Source organism: Bactrocera dorsalis, chromosome 3, assembly GCF_023373825.1.
Source record: "Bactrocera dorsalis isolate Fly_Bdor chromosome 3, ASM2337382v1, whole genome shotgun sequence".
Classification (NCBI taxonomy): Eukaryota; Metazoa; Arthropoda; class Insecta; order Diptera; family Tephritidae; genus Bactrocera; species Bactrocera dorsalis.
Window position 1 is genome coordinate 45,642,946 of NC_064305.1, and position 20,543 is coordinate 45,663,488.

The following is a 20,543-nucleotide window of genomic DNA, read 5'->3' on the forward strand; positions in this document are numbered from 1 at the left end:
ACATTTTACGTCTTCTCCATAGCACAGACGGACTGACGCCTATTCTGCTGTATCTGTCTTAATATTGTCATGATGAAAGTAGCCGCTTCGTGAACAGCTTTCCACTTCTCAGAGGACTGACACATATGTGCAGTCAAGCTTTCCACCGTTAAACTACCACCTAGTGCTGTTTCTAGCTTTCCCCTTATGGTTAGAAACCGAGGACAATGGAAGAACACGTGCTCAGAGTCTTCTTTTGACTCCGTACACATCGAACAATACGGACTAACGTCGTTTTGAAATTTATATAGATAGCCTCTGAAGCACCCATGCCCGCTTAATATTTGGGTCAGGTGGAAATCCAGGTCTCCATGTCGTCTACTTATCCACGTATGGATGTCAGGTATAAGTCTGTGAGTCCACCGTCCTTTAGTTGAGGTTTGCCACCGTTGCTGCCATATAGTTATGCTCTTCCCTCTCTCTTCTCTCTTTTGAATTTCTGTAATTGGCGCTGATAGCTCATATAATCTCGTGAGCTCGTCACCCTGGATGTCTATGGGCAGCATACCAGCTAGTACTTCAGATGCTTCACTGGAAATAGTTCGGAAAGCACTTATTACTCTTATTGCTGTGAGTCTGTGCACCGCATTTATTGGTTTGGCATACGCTTTTATGTTTAGTGCCTGTATCCATACTGGAGCTGCATATAGTATAACTGAGCTCATAGATTTTGCGATTAGAAGTCGGCGGCTAGAGCGCACACAGCCTCTATATGCCATCATTCTTGATAAGGCGTTATAAATTTTATTTGCTTTATTTGCTATGTTTGTCAAGTGCTGCTTGAATTTCAGTTTGGAGTCCAATGTTACCCCCAAATACTTCAACTGTGGTTGTGAAATAATTACGCACTCTCCTATAGTGAGACTTATTTTTTCCTCAATTTTCCTGGTGCTTATGAGCAATACCTCTGTTTTGTGCTCAGCCAGTTCCAAACTCTTGGAAGAAAACCATTGGCATAGACTATTTATACATTCGTTACATTTATGTTGTAGGTCATCAAGTTGTTTACCTACTGCTACCACTATAAGGTCGTCTGCGTATGCGATTAGCTTAACGTTTGTAGGCTGTGGAATTCTTAGCACCCCATCATAAACTAGATTCCATAAGAGAGGGCCTAAAACAGATCCTTGTGGTACTCCGCTTGTAATGGTGTAGCTCTTTATGCCTTCGGTGGTGTCATAGATCAACTTTCTATTTTTAAAATAACTCCTAATGATTTTTATGAGGTACTGAGGCGCGCGTATTCCATATAGGGCTTCGAATATGTTTTCCCATTTAGCAGAGTTGAATGCATTCTTCACATCCAGGGTGATCAGCGCACAATGTTTTTTTTGTACCTCCTTTCCATCTTTTGCCACTTACTGCTATTTTCGCAGTGTCGACCACTTCTTTCAGTGCATCGATAGTAGACCTCTATTTTCTGAAGCCGTATTTTCTTTCTGATAATCCGCCGGCTTCCTGGATTGCAATCTCCAAGCGGTTTCTTATTATGCTTTCGTAGACTTTGCCCATTGTGTCGAGCATACACAGAGGTCGATACGAAGAAGGTTCATCTGGTGGTTTTTTGGGTTTTGGGATTAAGACCAGACGCTGGACTTTCCAGAGATCGGGGAACATCCCTTCTTTTATGCATGCGTTGTACATTTTTGCAAAAAGAGTGGGCTTCGAAATTATGGCTACCTTTAGAGCTCTGTTTGGTATTCCGTCGATACCAGGCGCTTTGTTGTTTTTGATTTTTTTGGCTATGGCCAATAGTTCTTCTTCTGTAACGAGTGGGGGTGATACAGTAGCTTCGTTTCGTTGTTCAGCGTTAGTAATCGGTTCGTGCGTCGGAAATAATGCCTCGACGACTTTCTTCATGAACGGAGCGCATTGGGGTTGCTGCCGCTTATTTTTGAATTTGGACATGCAGGTTTTATAAGCAGTCCCCCAGGGGTCTATATTCGCTTCTTTACAGATCTTTTCAAAACAGTTTTTCTTGCTACGGATTATAGCTGACTTTAGAAGCTTCTTATGGGTTTTAAAAACTTCTTTAAGACGGTTTTCGTTTTCGCCACTTTGATTGCGTTGTAGGCGACGTCGGGCTGAGTGACAGAGCTTTCTTAGCGTGGCAATTTCTTCATTCCACCAGTATACAGGTCTTCGCTTATTGTGACATTTTGTCCTTCGCATTGTAGCGTCGCATGCTGCTACTATTTCCTTTGGCAATGCGTTTACTAAGTGGACGCCGCCTTCGCCTGGTGCTATTGCTGCACTCCAGACTGTCTCAAAAACGTCAGTGTCAAAATCTGTTTGCTTCCAGCTTCGTTTATGTGTAGTGTTACTGCGTGGGGGTTCCTGGTCTCGAGAGAATAAAATTTCTGCGATGATTGCCATATGGTCACTATTTGTGAACATATCGGACACCTTCCACTTAATGTGTCTACTTAGTGCGTCATTTGCAAACAACATGTCTATTACAGAGCCCTTGCTTGTTTCCTTTTTGGTAAGTATTTTTTGTGCCACTGTTCATTATTGTGAGGTTGGTTTGGCTCACGAATTCTAAAACTAGGCGCCCACGGTGGTTTGAAATTCTGCTTCCCCAGGCAGTAGACCATGGGTTAAAATCGCCTGCTATTATTATCGGCGATTTTCCTCTGCTTTCTAATGATAATTCCAGGAGGAAGTCTTCAAATTCTCTAACGGACGCACTGGGACGAGCATAGCAGCTTACGTAATAAATTCCCCCTATTTGCGCCCACTAAAACCATTTTTTGCTTCTCTGCAGCAAGATGTAAATGTTTGTCCATTGCAGGACCATATTGCTGCTTTGCCACTTCTGTCTGTAATCCAAGTGCTTTCCGAACGTTGGGAATATTGCTCACTCAGTAAGGCGACATCAACGTTGCTTTCTATTACGGTTTGTTGCAGCAGTGCTTGTGCTGCAGCCCAGTGGTTTAGGTTCAGCTGCAATACTCTCATTTCTCCATTGTCTTTAGCAACTCGACGTATTTGGGGCAAGTCGTACTTAGAACCGAATGTTCTCCTTTGCAGAGCATGCAACTCGGTGTGTTAGTGCATACTTTTGTAACATGTCCCGCGCTTCCACAGCGTGTGCAAAGAGAGGACCTGTCGATCAGACTGCAACATTTCCGCGCCATGTGGCCTGGATGGAAGCATCTGTAATAACGGGAAACAGGGGAGTATTCTCGGAGGCGACAGATTGACCACACAATCTTTACTTTGCCAACTTTAAGGGCAGACTTGGCATCCTAGGCACGCAGGGATATAAGGGCTATTTGAGTGCCGCTTCTTGTTTTCCTCATATTTTTAACATTTGCTGGCCCTATGTTTTGTATTCCGCACTCCTTTTGTAATGCGCAACAAATTTCTTCTGGTGTAGTTATCTCATTTTTGGCTGTACTACTGCCATCTCGCCAACCACTCCCCCTAGGGCGCTGTACGTTCTCTGGTTTCACTATCACCAATGGGAAAAAATATGTTAATTTCAATGTTTAGAAATGTACGCTTACAGATTCGTATATTTACAATGCGCAAACGACTGCATTTAATTTATATACATACATACATATGTATATTTTCTATATATTTTATATCAAAGCACACAAGCATGTATGTACGTACAAATTGAACCATTTCATGATGAATTCCTTAAAATCTTTGGAAATATATAATAAAGTCGTACATGCATTACTACCTATGCATGTAAATCTTTAATTAATGTAGGCTTGATAAGATATATATGTACATACATATATATTTACAGGTCAGGTCTTTAAAAGTTTTGATATAATGTTATAAGCGGTCGCACATATTCACGTATGTAATTATGTGTGTATGTAAACAAAAAAAACATACGCATAATGTTTGTAAATTTGTTTACCCACAACTTTGTATGTAAATGTGTACACTTATTACTTCATGCGAAATCTTCGTTTCACGGGCAACCAATGGCTGAAGCTTAAGTTTTTTCAAAGAGTCAATGTATCGAAGGGCTGACGTGACAACAAAGCATCACAACATTATTTTGTTGGTAGAAAATCCGAGCTGTGCCAAAAACACAAACGAACGATCACCAATTGGCATTGCTTCCCTTGCCGCTGTAGCAGCTTCTCGAACAAACCAGCGTAAATTTGTATGTTTCTGTATGAGCTTGCATACATATTGACGCAGAATTTTGCAAGCCGCGTACAAATATTTTTTACATTCCTTGACAAATACAGTCAATCCCGGTTATGTGCCACAATCAAAGATATAGATTTTTGTGCTTTGTTAAAAATAAAAATATAATATGGCACATAAGCGGGTGCGGATACTTAAGCGAGTGGTACTTAAAACAATAATTTCTATGTATTTCATAAAAAACAACCATGAGGCAGCAAGATATAGACAGTTAAGAGGGATGATTTTAATTTAAGCGGAGTACTACTAACCGGGATTCACTATACACATAAATCAGAGGAATATTAAATATTTTCTTTGACACATTTCTTGACTTGAAAATCGACAAATTAACTACATATGTTGTCAATTTTATTCTATACTTACATATATTTGAGGGGTTGTCGTTTTTTCCTTCTCATACAAATATCAAAAATTGTTCAATTTATGATTTTTAGCTTTTGCCATCGTCGCGAAAAGACGCTTGTAGGCAAAAGCATGCTCGGGGAGATGTAATGGTGTTTGTTTTTATGAATGAAGCAAGTTTGCCTGTTGAAAGTGCGCTTGCGTTCATGAATGAAAATATTGTTGTTAGGTGTTTTTCTACAAATTTGGCCATTGACTATTTGGCTGCCATATTGACTTCTGACGCTGCTGATGCTAATAAAGACGATTGTTGTTGTTGTAGAACAATATTTGTAGTTTATGCGGGTGACATACATATCTACATGGGAACGCATGTGAGTATGATGTTGTGTATGCATTATTTGTGTGGGAATGTCATACGCACATAGTTACATGTGTACGCATATACATAAGTATGTATGACGCTATTTGAAACGATTCTTGTTTTTGTAAAGCAATGTTTGTAGTTTTTGTGGGTGACATATTTACATGTGTACTCATATTTGTATGTTGGTTTGTGTATACATACATTATTTGTTCGGCAATGTCGTACACATATGTATGCATGTATGTACATATAGAGCAGTGTGCGCACACTTTTTACTGATAAATGATAACATCACGATTTGAATTTGAAGTGTACTTACATATGTATGTAATTATGTGCTAATAGTTAGATGCGTATGAAAATTTAAAAGAAATATAAATTACATACATATAATATTATTGTTATATATATGTTAACATGACATATGTTTACATTGCCGAAATCATGAAACTAATTCGTCAGCAATACTTAATAATGCAGGTAGAGCGGATGTGGAACTCAGGTTACACAATGTTTCCCACAGCACATCCCAGACGCACTGTCAGCACACGCGCCACCTAAATTAGCGGATTCGTGGAATTCAGTTATGTTTTGCCCGGTGCATTTAGTTAAGCTTTTAGATTAAGAACATTGTAAGAATCAGTTATAAAATAAAGTTGTAACGAGAAGGTCGTGTAGACCGAAAACGATTTTTTTTCCTTCCAATAGTAAGAAAATCGTTAAGTGGCGCCCAACGTGGGGCCTAGTTGTAGTGAATCGTAAGTGAAGTGCAGGAAAAAAGGACACGGTAAAGTCCTTACCGTGAACCAAGAAGGACTTAAAAATAAAAGTCTATAAGGAAACCGGCTCACCACGGACTTCAGGTCCATAACGTCGCAACAAACGCCAGGACGAAGGAACATCAACACTAGGCCCCAGAACCCGGTGACCAAAATCACCATCCCCCCAGGACAAAAAGTGTGCAGGAAAGGGCCCCTCAGTAGGAAACAAACAGGAGATGATAGTCATCAGCCGCCGCACCATTATTTTAAGAATTCTAATGTAAGTCATCTATTATAATTAAGATAAGTGAATTTAAAAAAAACAAAAATAGTGAATATTGAAAATGAATTAAAAAAGTGAAACTAAATAAAAGCTTGTTAATCTTTTGTTGAAAGTAAAAGAAAAAATATTTTTAGCGAAACTATGTCAAAAATTATTTGAATTGGAATTGTAAAACGAAAGTAGCAAGTGAAATTTAAAGAAAGAAAATTAATTTAAAAAAATTAAAAATTGGAAAAGAACGTTTAATTGCGTATAAAAAATTCCAGAGTCTGTTTAAAAAAAAAAAAGAGAACTTAAACTTAAATATATGCAACTTATTAGTTTTAGACATCTTAGTTTTAATATACATAAATACGTATATATGTATCTAAACAAAGGCTTGTACAGCCAATAACTTACTAAAACCAAACCATATAATATAGCTTAATTCTGCGATTCCCAACACTAGGGACCCTCCAGAATAGAAAAGCCCTCCTTCCTAGAAGGACTAATAAAAACAATAATAATCCTATTCATAAATAAGGGCTCGTACAGCCGATAACTTAATACACATCAAATATAATATTTGCTTAATCCTACGAATCCTACGGGACCCTCCAGGGTAGAAAAGCCCACCTTCCCAGAAGGAGTAACTAAAATAAATAAAAATAAAACAAATTAGATTCGTAAGATCAGTCAAAATTCAAGCCAAACTTTTAAACATATTTAAGAAATATGGCTAATCCTTCAAACCTCGTTCGACCACCCGTGCTCAGCACACTCCCTCCTCAACCAGCTCCTACCACCTCGAACACATTTAACATGGACCAACTGACAAATATAATAACAGGGGTTGTAAATAACATTTTTAAACGAGTAGGGCGAAACTTAGCTCAAGCCGCCTTCAATCCAAATGCGAATTTCTCAGATTTTTCCGATATTTCAATTGACTCTAACTTCGCAAATAACGTTAGCGAATTAGACAAGATACCGGACGTAGTGAGATGACTCCGGGAATTCTCGGGAAACCCAGGAGAGTTCAACTCCTGGAAGAAGAGCGTAGATCGGATCCTCCAGATCTACGAACCACAAAGAGGAACACCCAAATATTATGGGATCCTCAATGTCATTCGCAATAAGGTTGTAGGCAATGCCGACATTGCTTTGGAGTCTTACAATACTCCGCTCGACTGCAAGGCCATCACCAGATGTCTAACGCATCACTACGCAGATAAGCGCAATTTGGTACACTGGACCAAATGACTTCACTTGTGCATGGTAACCTCACTATCCAGGAATTCTACCAGCGAGTGTACTCTAACCTTTCTCTGATCCTTAACAAATTAGGATGCATGGAAGACGGCGCCGAAGCCGTACATTTGTTAACGCGCACATATAGGGATAAAGCCCTTGATACCTTCATTCGTGGGTTAAGAGGAGACTTACCCAGACTACTTGGCATGAAAGAGCCAGTGGATCTCCCCCAGGTTCTGCATTTATGTTTAAAACTAGAGAATCAGAACTACCGTTCATTCTACGCCTTAAACAGCAATATCCAAGCTTCCCCTCAGAAGGATTAACAGCGAATTCTACCCAGAATTGGCATACATTCCCCAGCAAAGGTTGAATCCAACCATGCCCTATAGAACGCCACAACCGAAGTATCAGTACCAGCAACAGCTAACCCCATATACGCAACAACCGAATAATCCACCACCGCGACCTTTACAAAAACCCTTACCGCGACCAGAACCGATGGATGTCGATCCATCGCAGCGTACCAAAAATATCAATTACATGAATAGACCACGTCCCGTTGACCCGACCAACAAAAGACCTCCGACTGGTAACCCGCCAGTACCAAACAAAATACAGCGGAATTACCACATAAATTCAGACCCCGTGCAAAGCCCAAATCAAGAGGAATATCCTCAGACGCCAACTGACCAACACACAGACAATGACATTGACTATTATGATGAGGAAAGACAGGACGACAACTATATTGACACTATAGATTTACATTTTTTAGAATGAATCACTCTTCGCTGCCTTACTTCCAATGCAGGTTGAAGAGTGGAAATATAGTGAAATTTCTAATAGATACTGGATCAACGAAAAATTACATACAATCTTCTATCGTGCCCAATCCTATTAAAAATGAAACAAATTTCTTCGCCAAATCAATAGCAGGAGACATTGAAATAAAGGAACACACTTTTATAAATCCTTTTAACGCAGACACCAAATTGAAATTTTACATTCTTCCATCATTGCGTTCGTTTCATGGTATACTTGGAAATGACAGTCTTAAAGATCTCGAAGCTGTTATTCATGTCAAAGGAAATTTCATGGTAATAAAAGGTAATACTAGAGTAAAGATCAATCAGCTTGTATCAAAGTCAGTAAACGCAATTAATATCGAAAAGGATCACATGACACCAAATCAACAGACCAAAATCAATAACTTAGTGGAAAAATTTTCACAACTCTTTGCAGAACCTAACGATAGACTCACTTATACTACAAAAGTCATAGGCGAAATTAGGACAAATAAGGACACCCCAGTATATACAAGATATTATCCCTATCCAATGGCGTTAAAAAGCGAAGTAGAATCTCAAATTAAGAAAATGTTAGATGATGGTATTATTCGGCCATCAAAGTCACCGTATAACTCACCCGTTTGAGTTGTATCAAAAAAACCCGACTCCCAAGGCAATAAGCAGTATAGAATCGTAATCGATTACCGCAAGCTTAACGCAATTACTGTAGCAGATCGCTACCCAATACCCCAAATTAACGAAGTACCGTCTCAACTTGGACACAATAAATACTTTTCCGTGTTAGATTTAAAAAGCGGATTTCACCAAATCCCACTCAAGGAATCCGATACTGAGAAGACCGCCTTCTCAATAAATAATGGTAAATACGAATTTACGAGATTACCATTCGGACTCAAAAATGCCCCTTCAATATTCCAACGCGCTGTAGATGACATCCTTCGTCATCATATTGGCAAGATATGCTACGTGTATATTGACGACATAGTCGTATTCAGCAACTCCGAACAGGAGCATGCCCTCCATCTGCAACAAATCTTTAAAACGCTTGAAGAAGCCAACATGAAGATACAGTTAGATAAATGCCATTTTTTTAAGGACTCAGTCTTAGGTTTTATTATCTCATCAAAGGGAATAACAAAAAACCCTGCAAAGGTGGAAGCGATAGCTAAGATACCTTACCCCGAAACCATCAAGCAACTCCGCTCATTTTTAGGTCTTTCCGGCTATTACCGCCGCTTTATAAAGGATTACGCCAAGTTGGCCAAACCTTTAACGTTACTCTTAAGAGGGGAAGAGGGACGTATATCCAAAAACAAATCCGCTAAAATAAATATTGAATTGGATGAAGAAGCAAAAGATGCCTTCAACAAAATTAAAAAATCCCTTATGTCCGATGATGTTGTACTCTCATACCCTGACTTCAGTAAGGAATTCCATTTGATTACCGATGCTTCAAATTATGCCATCGGTGCAGTCCTTTCACAGGATAAAGAACTCTCAATAAAACAGAAGAATCATACGCTACAAATGAAAAGGAATTTCTGGCCATAATATTGGCCTTAAACAATTTTAGAAACTACCTTTATGGCTCAGCCAAAGTGAAGATATTTACAGATCATCAGTCTTTAACGCAGGCACTTAGTAACAAAAACAATAATGCGAAGATGAAACGCTGGAAATCCATTCTAGAGGAATATAATCATGAACTCCACTACAAACCAGGCACAACTAATGTTGTCGCCGACGCTCTATGAAGAATGCCACCACCCGAACCAATAAACTCCTTATCCATAACCCAACACAGCGACGAGAGTTCTTCTGACAATTTAATTTCTCATGTATAAACTCCTATAAACGTTTTTAAAAACCAACTATTTTTAAACATAGGTACGACTTCAACCTACCAGTTTAAAATAGTATTCCCTACGTACCACAGACACATTTTAGAAGAACCAGGATACGATTCAGAAATACTAATAAACCGCCTCAAAAGATACCTTAATCCCTCTGTAGTTAACTGTATAAAACAGATGAACGCATCATGGGGAAAATTCAAGAAATATACCCAATACACTTTAGCAATTACAAAATCCGATTCACACAGCTCCAAGTTCAGGACGTGACAAACGAACAAGAACAGGAAGAAATCATAATCAAAACCCATAAAAGAGCACATAGAAACGGTCGAGAAAATAAAATTCAAATTCTCGAAAATTTCTACTTCCCATCAATGACGAAAAAAATAAAAAGCATAATTCAACAGTGTTCAGTATATAAAGAAAATAAGTACGACCGTCATCCTAGCAAACCAGAATTAGGTGAAACGCCTATACCCCAGTATCCAGGACAAATTTTACATATCGATATCTATATAACAAGCAAAATAGTCCTAACAGCGATAGACAAATTTTCGAAATATGCGCAAACCAAAATACTGAAATCGAGAGCAATAGAGCATGTTAAAGAACCTCTTCGTGAACTACTCTTTCAATTTGGCGTACCTGAATCGGTCGTATTTGACAATGAAACATCCCTCAACTCAGCAACTATAAAATTTTTATTGGAAGACACACTTAACATCAAAATTTTTAAAAACACCGCTTTATGCAAGTTCCGTTAATTGTCAAGTAGAGCGTTTTCACTCGACACTCACGGAAATAATGCGTTGTTTAAAAGCAGAACGAAATTTCAATTCATTCGCTGAACTCCTTGACAATTCCGTATACGAATACAATTATACAGTTCACTCAACCACGAAAAAGGAACCAATAGAGGTATTTTTCGGTAGAAGAGTCTCCACGGATCCAAATCAATTCGAAAAAGCAAGGGAAGAAAATATCTCGGAATTAAAAGACAATCAAGTAAAAGACCTTTCTTATCATAACAAAAAACGACAACCCATAAAAATTTCTCACCCAGGAGAAATTATTTATGTGAAAATAAACAAAAGATTAGGTACGAAAATCTCTCCAAAATTTAAAAAAGAAACAGTAAAGGAAGACAGAAATTCAACAATTTTAACAGAATCAGGGAAAATAGTCCATAAAAGTAACATTAAAAATCAAAATTAACCTCTCTATTTCAGACGTCTTTTAATTTACGATTCCACTGCGACAACGGACATCTATGACTACTCGAACGCACAATTAGTTACAATAAATGACGGACTAGCAAAAATTCAGAACGGAGCCTTTAGACTAATACACGTAATAGACCTTAACAAATACGAACAATTTCTGATCCTATCCTAGAGCACGAACTAACCCAATCCCTCCAAATCTTAGAAACCATTAAACCGGTTGAAAAAAGATCTAGAAGATCAATAAATATTTTGGGAACGGCTTGGAAATTAATCGCCGGATCCCCCGATCATGAAGATCTGGAAATAATATCCAGTAACCTAAATGAAATTAATAATAATAATAATAAACAAGTAATTATAAATGACATCTTTAACGAAAAATTAAATAACGTAACTAAAATAGTAAATAAACTTTTTAATAATATAAGAAAAGATTCGAATGTAGAAAATAAAACAATTATTAATTTGCAAAATAGAATACGATTAATAAAAGAAGAATTGATTAACGTAAAATACGCCATACAATGGGCGAAAAAAGATATTTTGAATACATTATTGTTAAATAAAAAAGAAATTGAAATTGCTTTAGAAAAAGTAGAGAATGATGAAATTCCATTTAAAAATGCAGAAGAGGCATTAGAATTATCGAATACTAATATTGTTAGCAAAAATATGAAAATTTTTTACTTGGTAAAAATACCATTAACTCTTAAGGAAAATTTCCAAAAAATTATATTAAGACCTGTTCTTAAATCTGATAAATCTATTATTAATATTGAATATAATAAAATTTTAAAAGGAAAAAAAGAAATATATGGAATAAAAGAAAATTGCGATAGCTTTAAGAAAATTGAAATTTGTAAACAAAATCAAGTAATTAACATAAGTAATAACACCTGTATACCTAGAATAATCAGTAGTCATAATTCAACTTGCACCAAAAGTAACGGGCACCACATTCCACAAATTGAAGAAATAAAAACCGAAATTTTACTACTTAATGGCTTTCAAGGACACATAGATGCTGACGGAATGATCAAAAACTAAACTTGTCAGGAACGCAGCTCATCAATTTCCATAATTCAACGCTGAAAATCAATGGTCAAACTTATATTAACCTCGATTTAATTCCACTTCCCGCTATCCCAGCAGTCCTGCAACCCGCACCAATTGAGAAAACTAGAATTGAATTACTTTCACTACAAGCTTTGAAAGAACTCCACATAAGTAACATTCGGAGAATAAATCTCCTGAAGGCAGCAACTATATCCAACGGCTCACTTTCGCTTGGAGCAGTTGCAGCTACCTCCATCGTCACAATAATTTTTTGCAAATTTTGGAAGAAATCTCAAAATAAAATAAGCATCTCATCCAATAGCGATGCTAACCAGATCCCGGCAACAAACCTCAGGATGAATCGAATCAAAGATTCCCCAAATGATCAGCCAACATACATAAATTTCAACAACTTACCTTATTTTTGACAACGCTCGAGGACGAACGCTTTTAAGAGGGGAAGTGTTAACATGGCATATGTTAACATTGCCGAAATCATGAAGCTAATTCGTCAACAATACTCAATAATGCAGGTAGAGCGGATGTGGAACTCAGGTTACACAATGTTTCCCACAGCACATCCCAGACGCACTGTCAGCACACGCGCCACCTAAATTAGCGGATTCGTGGAAGTCAGTTATGTTTTGCCCGGTGCATTTAGTTAAGCTTTTAGATTAAGAACATTGTAAGAATCAGTTATAAAATAAAGTTGTAACGAGAAGGTCGTGTAGACCGAAAACGATTTTTTTTCCTTCCAATAGTAAGAAAATCGTTAAGTTATAGCATATCCACATACATATGTTCATATGTAGATACATACATACATTCACATTTGTGAATTTATAATATATTATGAAACATATGAAATATTTAAAATGTAGCTCTTATTTGTACATTAACTATAAATATTACTTTGAAAATGGCATAATTGTGTGATAACATTATCAGTTTTGAATGAATTCAGAAAAATTCGCAAAATAATATTCATATCAATTAATATGATGGCATGTAAGCATATAAAAATATAAGCAAAAGGCCAACATACATATGTCTGTAATAGCAATGCATGTTTCTGAGCATAACTTTCAATGAATGCTCAGCTCTGTTCACGCGCCACTGTTAAATATTTCTCCATCTTAGCTAGTTGTGGTGAAACACGCTCATCGCATTTTGTTAGCTTTTGACAGTTTACACGCTTGTCTGTTGTTGGACTTTCTCTATAAATATACGTTCTCTGGTTTTACTATCACTTTTTTTCAGTTAGGTCCCGCAGCAAAATCCCTATCTTCTCCAAGCCTGCCGTAAGGAACTTCGTTCCAATAAAATATTGGTCGCACAGAAATTCGCGTAGTTTGAAAGTTTGTAAAAGTATCAAATTAATGCAGAAAGCTTGCTATATTGTCCTAATTATTGCATTATATTTTTTACAGAAATATGGTTAGTGTAAAATTCGGCAGCAATGCAAACATTCATTGTCAGTATATACAGTAGACAACCTTTGGTTTGTTTACATACTTATACTCACCTCTATCAAATCTTAGGGTTTTGTGTAACACTTTTTTTGCTACTTTCATGGTAATCAGGGTGTTGTGTTAGCATTTGAGCTACAAATAAATTTTAAATTTTGATGATCACCACTTTAAAATATATTAAATAATGCAAGTGTTTACGTTATTTAAGTGATTATATTGAATTACTTTGAATATCTGTTCAATTTTATTGGGATATTACTTGTTGTTTAATGTTAAATCAGTTGTTTTTTTGTGTGCAATTTTAAAACACGCTTCAAGTATTTCTAAATTTTTGCATGCAGTAGGATACAATCCTGGGTGGTAATTTGTAGTTTGACATATGTATGCAAAGTGACAATTCATTAGGAAAATATCAATTGTAATAATAATTTGTACGCTCCCACAGTAGATGGAATCACAAAAAATAATTTAAGGGTTGGAATAGGTAGCTTAGTCGAACCGACGGACGCAGATGACGGGGTAATTCGATTAGGGCCTGAGGATTTTGCTGCTCAGGAGGAGGGTTTTGATTATTTTAGGGAAACAGAAAAAGCTAGGGCAGAAGTGATTCCTTTTGGGGTTCGATGTCAGGGGACCCAAACCGAATCATATTTCTGCGATGGATCCTTCAGTCATCGAAATTGCCAAGAACAACTTGACAATGCGATGAATCAAATTTCATTATTAATGAAATTAATCAAAGAAAAAGAGCAGGAGATATTAGAGCTAAAAGCCCAAAAAGAGTATTTAATTAATCAAAACCATATTCATCCCCAAATTGATGAGATTTGTGGCAAATTACCATCACATCTCGCAATATGTGTCCGAAATAGTGTAAAAAATACTTCTCGCAGCCCTTCAGGTCGCAGATATAGCAAAAATATGAAGACTATAGCCCTTGGAGTAAAATTTGGAGTAAAGTATAAAACCTTTGTTCACTCCAATTATTAAACTTTAAATAAAATATTTAGTAACTTTATACAAAATAAACTTTGTTTTGATTTATTTTAATGTTCGAATATTGAAAGCTGCACCTTTTATGTTTTCTGTCGGTCAAATGTAAACAAATACATTCAGAAGAAAACTCACCACCGAGAAATCTGAAAACAGGACTGCATTTTATTATTAACAACTCACTACAAAAAGAATATCTGAATATCAGTAAATGATATTTTTATGGCCGAAATATTGCACACTATGGCATTTAAATCACCAATGGTAAATATATAACATTAATAAATAATTTTCTTTTATATTAAGCAACAATATTTATAGTTTTTTTATTTAATAAAATAAATTTGCTACGTATTTAGTACCTCAATTTATACATCACTGCGTTGCTGCAGTTGCCACTGATAATCCAAGATGGCCGCTATTCACCCCCATGAAAGCTACCACGCAAAAGGTTATCTACTGTATATACTGTGCATTCATTTGCGAATTGGTTTTGCCCAAAAGAGGTTGAAAACCCAGGCATGTCTCACAGCGAAATCAATAAAAATCTAAAAATGCCGGTCTCATACCGTAGTGACTTTTTTTTGCATTCAGTGTTTCTCTCTTATAAAAATGGCGAATGTTGTTTGGCAAAGCGGCTTCAGCAGGGCTTCTGTCAAGTACACATATCAGACTTTTCTGTCAAAACCAATTTTTGATGCAAAGCGAAGCAAAAATTTTAAGTTAACTCATTCAAACAATATGGGTAAAGCATAAAGCTTTATTAAAAATTAAACTACCAGATAGAAATCTAAGTTTTCTTTTGTTATAACTAATTTACATTTAAAAAGCAAATATAAAATATTATATTAAATACGTTATTTTTTTTTCTTATTTACAGTGTTACGTTGTATGCAGAATTTCTCCCTTCAAAACATAAAGGAAAATGCGTAATTCTAATGGATGTAAGTAACTATAACCAAAGGTAAAATTTTCTGTAAATTTATTTGTCCTGGAAAGAGGTAAGGAAAACTGATTAATGGTTGTTGAGTGAACTTCTATTATTTTATAAAATGGTTCTACGCTTTCGCAGAACACACTCCAACAAGTCCTTTTGACTTTGCTAATGCAGACTTAAGCAGAGCATGTTCCACTTTATACAGTGTCTAGTTGGCGCATGTACGGTCAATATCTTACTCTTACTCCTTAAATTTTGAACAGCTTATGTACTACTATGGGCAGGATATTGTAGAACTTTGTTCATAATTTTAAAATTCTTAATTTTTTCTTCAAAATCTAGCCAACGTTTTTCCCGATCCTCGAAATATTTGTTAAAGTCAACTGTCCAGAATAGCTTTTAATGCGAGTAGCAATTCACGTTTAATGTCTTCAATTGGCTCAAAGGGGCTGATATCAGCCGAAAACGGTGGTTGCGGCACGATATTATTTGAAAATTTGGCGAAAAATTCACGAAGAATCAATGTCGTATGTGACGGTGAATTATCTTGGTGCAAAAACCAATAGTATTCCTTGTTGACAGTTTGGCTTCGACAATCGAAGAAAACTGTCAACATATCCTTGATTTTTGACATAGTTTTTTCGATTTCGGCATAGATATAAGTCTCTGCGCCAGTAATAATATGTTTTATGAAATCCTGATAGTCGGAAAGCACTATTTCACAGACGCGCCGCTGTTTTTTGAAAAAATTGAGTGATTTTGGAACCAATCGTGATCGTGAAATGATCTTTCAAAATTGTTTTCACTGATGCTTCCCATACTCAAACGATACCAGTAAAATCTTTTACTGTTAATCGTCGATTCCCAAGCACCAATTTCTTCGTTTTATTGGCGTGTAGATCACCAATTGATGTTGATGGCCGTCCCGGAAGTGGTTTGTCCTCAAAGCGTTCTCGACCCTCTTTAAATATTTTTTACCAATCAAAAATACTTGCTCGCGGCAAATCATTATCACCGAAGGTCCAAAATTCTAAGCGTTTCGGCACCAGAAATTTGATTCCGCAAACAATATTTAATGGAACTTCTTTGTTAAATAATTTCTCTCATCCTAAATGCGTCGGATGCACTTTATGTACATCAGGAGCATATACTATACACCAATGATTATTTTGAAGTGACATTTCGCACAGATGCCACCGACAGTTATACCAATTTAGAAAAAAAAATTTTACGAACTTTCATTTGAAAACAAAAAAAAAAAAACACAAAGAGCGAGTTAACTTGTACTTTGAAAGTAAATAGGAACAACAGTTCGATTCTAAGTGATTCGGAATCTGACTTCAACTACAGAACAGACTTTTAGTTGAAAGCTCTGTTTATTAAATTGTTTATACACAAAATTATAGAATAATAATAATATGCTGATTAGACATTACTAAATATATGTATAAGTACTTGTATATAGTATGTACATATGTCACTTAAGCATTACTGAATAAAACTACGGCACCTAGGTGTTATTAAATGTTATCGGGTATTTGTAAATGTGTCAGGTTTGTTGTGTTTATTTTAGAGTTGCTGTATTGACAGCTTTGGTTATATGAGTCGTTGACTGACTGACTAAGAGCTTGAGTAAAGGCCCTGTCTCAAAGCCGACTGATTTTACTTGATTTGCTGTGATAACTGTTAAAACATACATACATATACATTAGAGTGTGCCATTCCGAGGCAACCTTTTTTTTCAACTGAAACACAGGCTCAAAACTTTCGAAAATGTGTAAAAAAAAAGTCACTCAAAAGATGAGCTCTTAATATTAATATTAAGAGGTGCCTATTTCAAATTTTCTGTTTTCCATATAAATTACATGGAAAAAAAATCATTTATTTTTGTGGTGGTTATTGTGCGAAGGTTTTATATGTGCCCCCATGGCTGCCAGTAGGGATGGTAAACTCGATCCCGATTCTACTCGAGAATCGAGTTTTCTCGTAAAATATGCCATGTAATTTATATGGAAAACAGAAAATTTGAAATAGGCACCTCTTAATATTAATATTAAGAGCTCATCTTTTGAGTGACTTTTTTTTACACATTTTCGAAAGTTTTGAGCCTGTTTTTCAGTTGAAAAAAAAGGTTGCCTCAGAATGACACACCCTAATATACATATATGTTAATACACATATAATGGAGGCTTGTTTAAAACACTTGAAGATTCAATTCTGTCTATGTTCTATCTATGTCTATGTTCTATTTTCCAGCTTTTGTGGCAGTAGGCAATGTTACCATAGCAACCAGTTAGGCGAAATGTGAATAATAAAAGAACATTTATATTTAATATATTACATATTTTATGACCCCAAAAATATTAAGTGAGAGAATTACCTTACGAATCAGCTGATTGTTTTGACAGCGTTCAAAGCGTTCATTTGGTCATACATACAATCATTGAAAGTAAGTCAAGTACAGGGTTTGTCCGGAAAGTAGTAGGACTGATTTTCTCCCGCCGTGACTGTACCTCGGAGCGTGCGCGCACCGACTGGATTCGGTAGAGCGCGTTTCTAGCTAACGAACGAGTGGCCTGGAGAGTCAGGGCAAACATTTTCGCACGAAGTGCTTCTGTGAGGGGTGCAAGCCGAAAATGCAGCGTTCATTAGAACAGAGGTACGTCATTAAAGTCTGTGTTAAACTCGGTAAATCTGCAACAGAGATATTTGATAGGATCAAGCAGGCTTGATACTTTAGCAAGAAGTAGTGCGTTTCGGTGGCATCAGGCGTTTTTGGAGGACCGGAAAGAAATCGCTGATGAATGAGCAAATCCAAAGTGGAAACGATGCTCATTGTCTTTTTTGACATCAATGGCAACGTCCACCATGAATTTGTTCCTCCTGGACAAATCGTCAACGCCAAGTCCTCAAGAGACTAGATCGAAGGGTCAACAGGATTCGAAAAGACATCGCAGCCAATTGGAGTTTGCACCACGACAACGCCCGGCTCACACCGCTTTTCTTGTAAACAACTACCTATCCGGCATTCAGCCCAAATGTGGAACCCCGGGTTTCTTTGTTTCGTTGCCTGAAAAGCATTCTGTGACGAAAAAGGAGATTCAGGAGCCTATTTTGAAAGTTTTTAAAGAACTGTAACGATTGGTTCAATAAATTTTTTTCAATCGACTCAGTCCTATTTCTTTCCGGACAAACCCTGTAAAGAAATCAAGTAAAGCCCACCAGGTTTCGGCCAGGAGCTTAAGTAAAGAATTTCTGGTATCAGGAAAGGGTGGTACGGGAACTCTTCCCCTTTTAGAATAAAATTAGGGCCACAAGGAAATTGGTGGAGGGCGAACGTTTTCAACTCCGCTTAACATAAAAAAATGTTTGTGATGTGAAATATCTATAGGCGCGGGTAAACATGATTGTCGTCGTGGCGATCGCCAGGCTATGATACGTAGTTGTCTATACGTATTCTATATGTAGCATATATGCATATATTGGATTGTCAAAAAAGTCTTGCGGTACTTTCGCTAGTTGGTGCTGAAAGCGTCTAGTTTTATTCGTCGCATCGAGTCATGCTATACTTTTTTGGAAAGCTCATTTCACGCGCTGACACGTGTTTGATTGATTGTCGTTTCTTTTAAGGCATTCGTGAGTTATCGCGTCGCAAACATCGAGCAAAATAAAGAGAAGATACGGCATAATTTACAGTACTACTACGATAAAGGCAAAAATGCATCTCAAGCTGCCAATAAAATTTGTGCAGTTTATGGACCCGATACAGTTTCCATTTCCACCGCACAACGATGGTTTCAACGTTTTCGTTCTGGTGTAGAGGTGGTCGAAGATGCGCCACGCTTCGGAAGACCTGTCGTCGAAAATTGCGATAAAATCGCTGAATTGGTCGAAAGAGACCGGCATAGTAGTCATCAAACCGTTATAAACCATTTGAAGAAGCTTGGAGTCACTAAGAAGCTCGAATTGATTCAATACCGCAAGTCTTTTTTGACAACCTAATATATATATGTATATGCATATTTTCACGCGGCTTGCAAAAATCTGTATCGATAAGTATTCAAGCTCATACATAAACATACATATTTACGCTGGTTTGTTGGAGAGGCTATTACAGCGGCAAGGGAAGCAATGCCAATTGGTGATCGTTCGTTTGTGTTTTCGGCACAGCTCGGATTTTCTACCAACAACACAATGTTGTGACGCTTTGTCGTCGCGTCAGCTCTTCGACACATTGAGTGTAAACATTTACATACAAAGTTGTGTGTAGACAAATTTGCAAATATTATACGTATGGTCTGTCATATTTGGTTATTAATATGTCATCAAACATATAATGCCCAGCAAATAAATATATAAATATGTATATAACTTATTAAACCTACATTAATTAAATATTTAGGTAGTAATGCATGCAGAATTCAGCATTTTCGGTGTTAAATGAGAAATATAACCCTAATTTCAATGTAAAGAAATGTACGCCTACAGCTTTGTTTATTTTCTATGTGCAACCCAGTCGACATACATATTATTTATATATCATATTTAATTATGTGTGCATGTAAACAAATATGACAGACCATACGCAAAATGTTTGCAAATTTTTCTACATGCAACATATGTATGTATGTAAATATGTACACTCAATGCTTCATGCTAAATATCCGTTGACACATACAACCAATGGCGAAGCTCACGTTTTGTCAAAAAGTCACTGTGTCGACGGACCGACGCGGGGACAAAGCGTCATAACATTGTGTTGTTGGTGAAAATCCGAGCTGTGCCGAAAAAATATGCGAGCGTACGCCGATTGTTACCGCTTCCCTTGCCGCTCTTACAGCTTTACCAACAAACTTGTGTAAATGTGTATGTACAACAGCTATGTTGCCACTTTTCTCACTTCTTTCTGTAAAGAAACATCAGAAAGTTGTTCAATTTATGATTTCTAGTGTTTGCCACCATCGCGAAAAGACGCTTGTAG

The 20,543-nt window shown here is 36.8% G+C and overlaps 1 protein-coding gene across 18 annotated transcripts in view; it reads left to right on the forward strand.

Moving 5' to 3' along the window:
- The window catches only part of LOC115066185 (synaptic vesicle 2-related protein), a 795,221-nt gene that overhangs the window by 355,504 nt on the left and 419,174 nt on the right, over positions 1–20,543 (forward strand). For 13 of the 18 annotated variants that reach the window (XR_007422134.1, XR_007422133.1, XM_049451314.1 and 10 more), the window contains one exon: positions 15,506–15,569. The exons of the other annotated variants lie outside the window; for them this stretch is intronic. Coding sequence is in view for 11 of the 13 variants with exons in the window: in XM_049451314.1 (XP_049307271.1) it covers positions 15,506–15,569 (64 nt within the window). In the remaining 2 variants the exon portion in view is untranslated. The remainder of the gene's footprint in view (positions 1–15,505; positions 15,570–20,543) is intronic. 18 annotated transcript variants of the gene reach the window in all.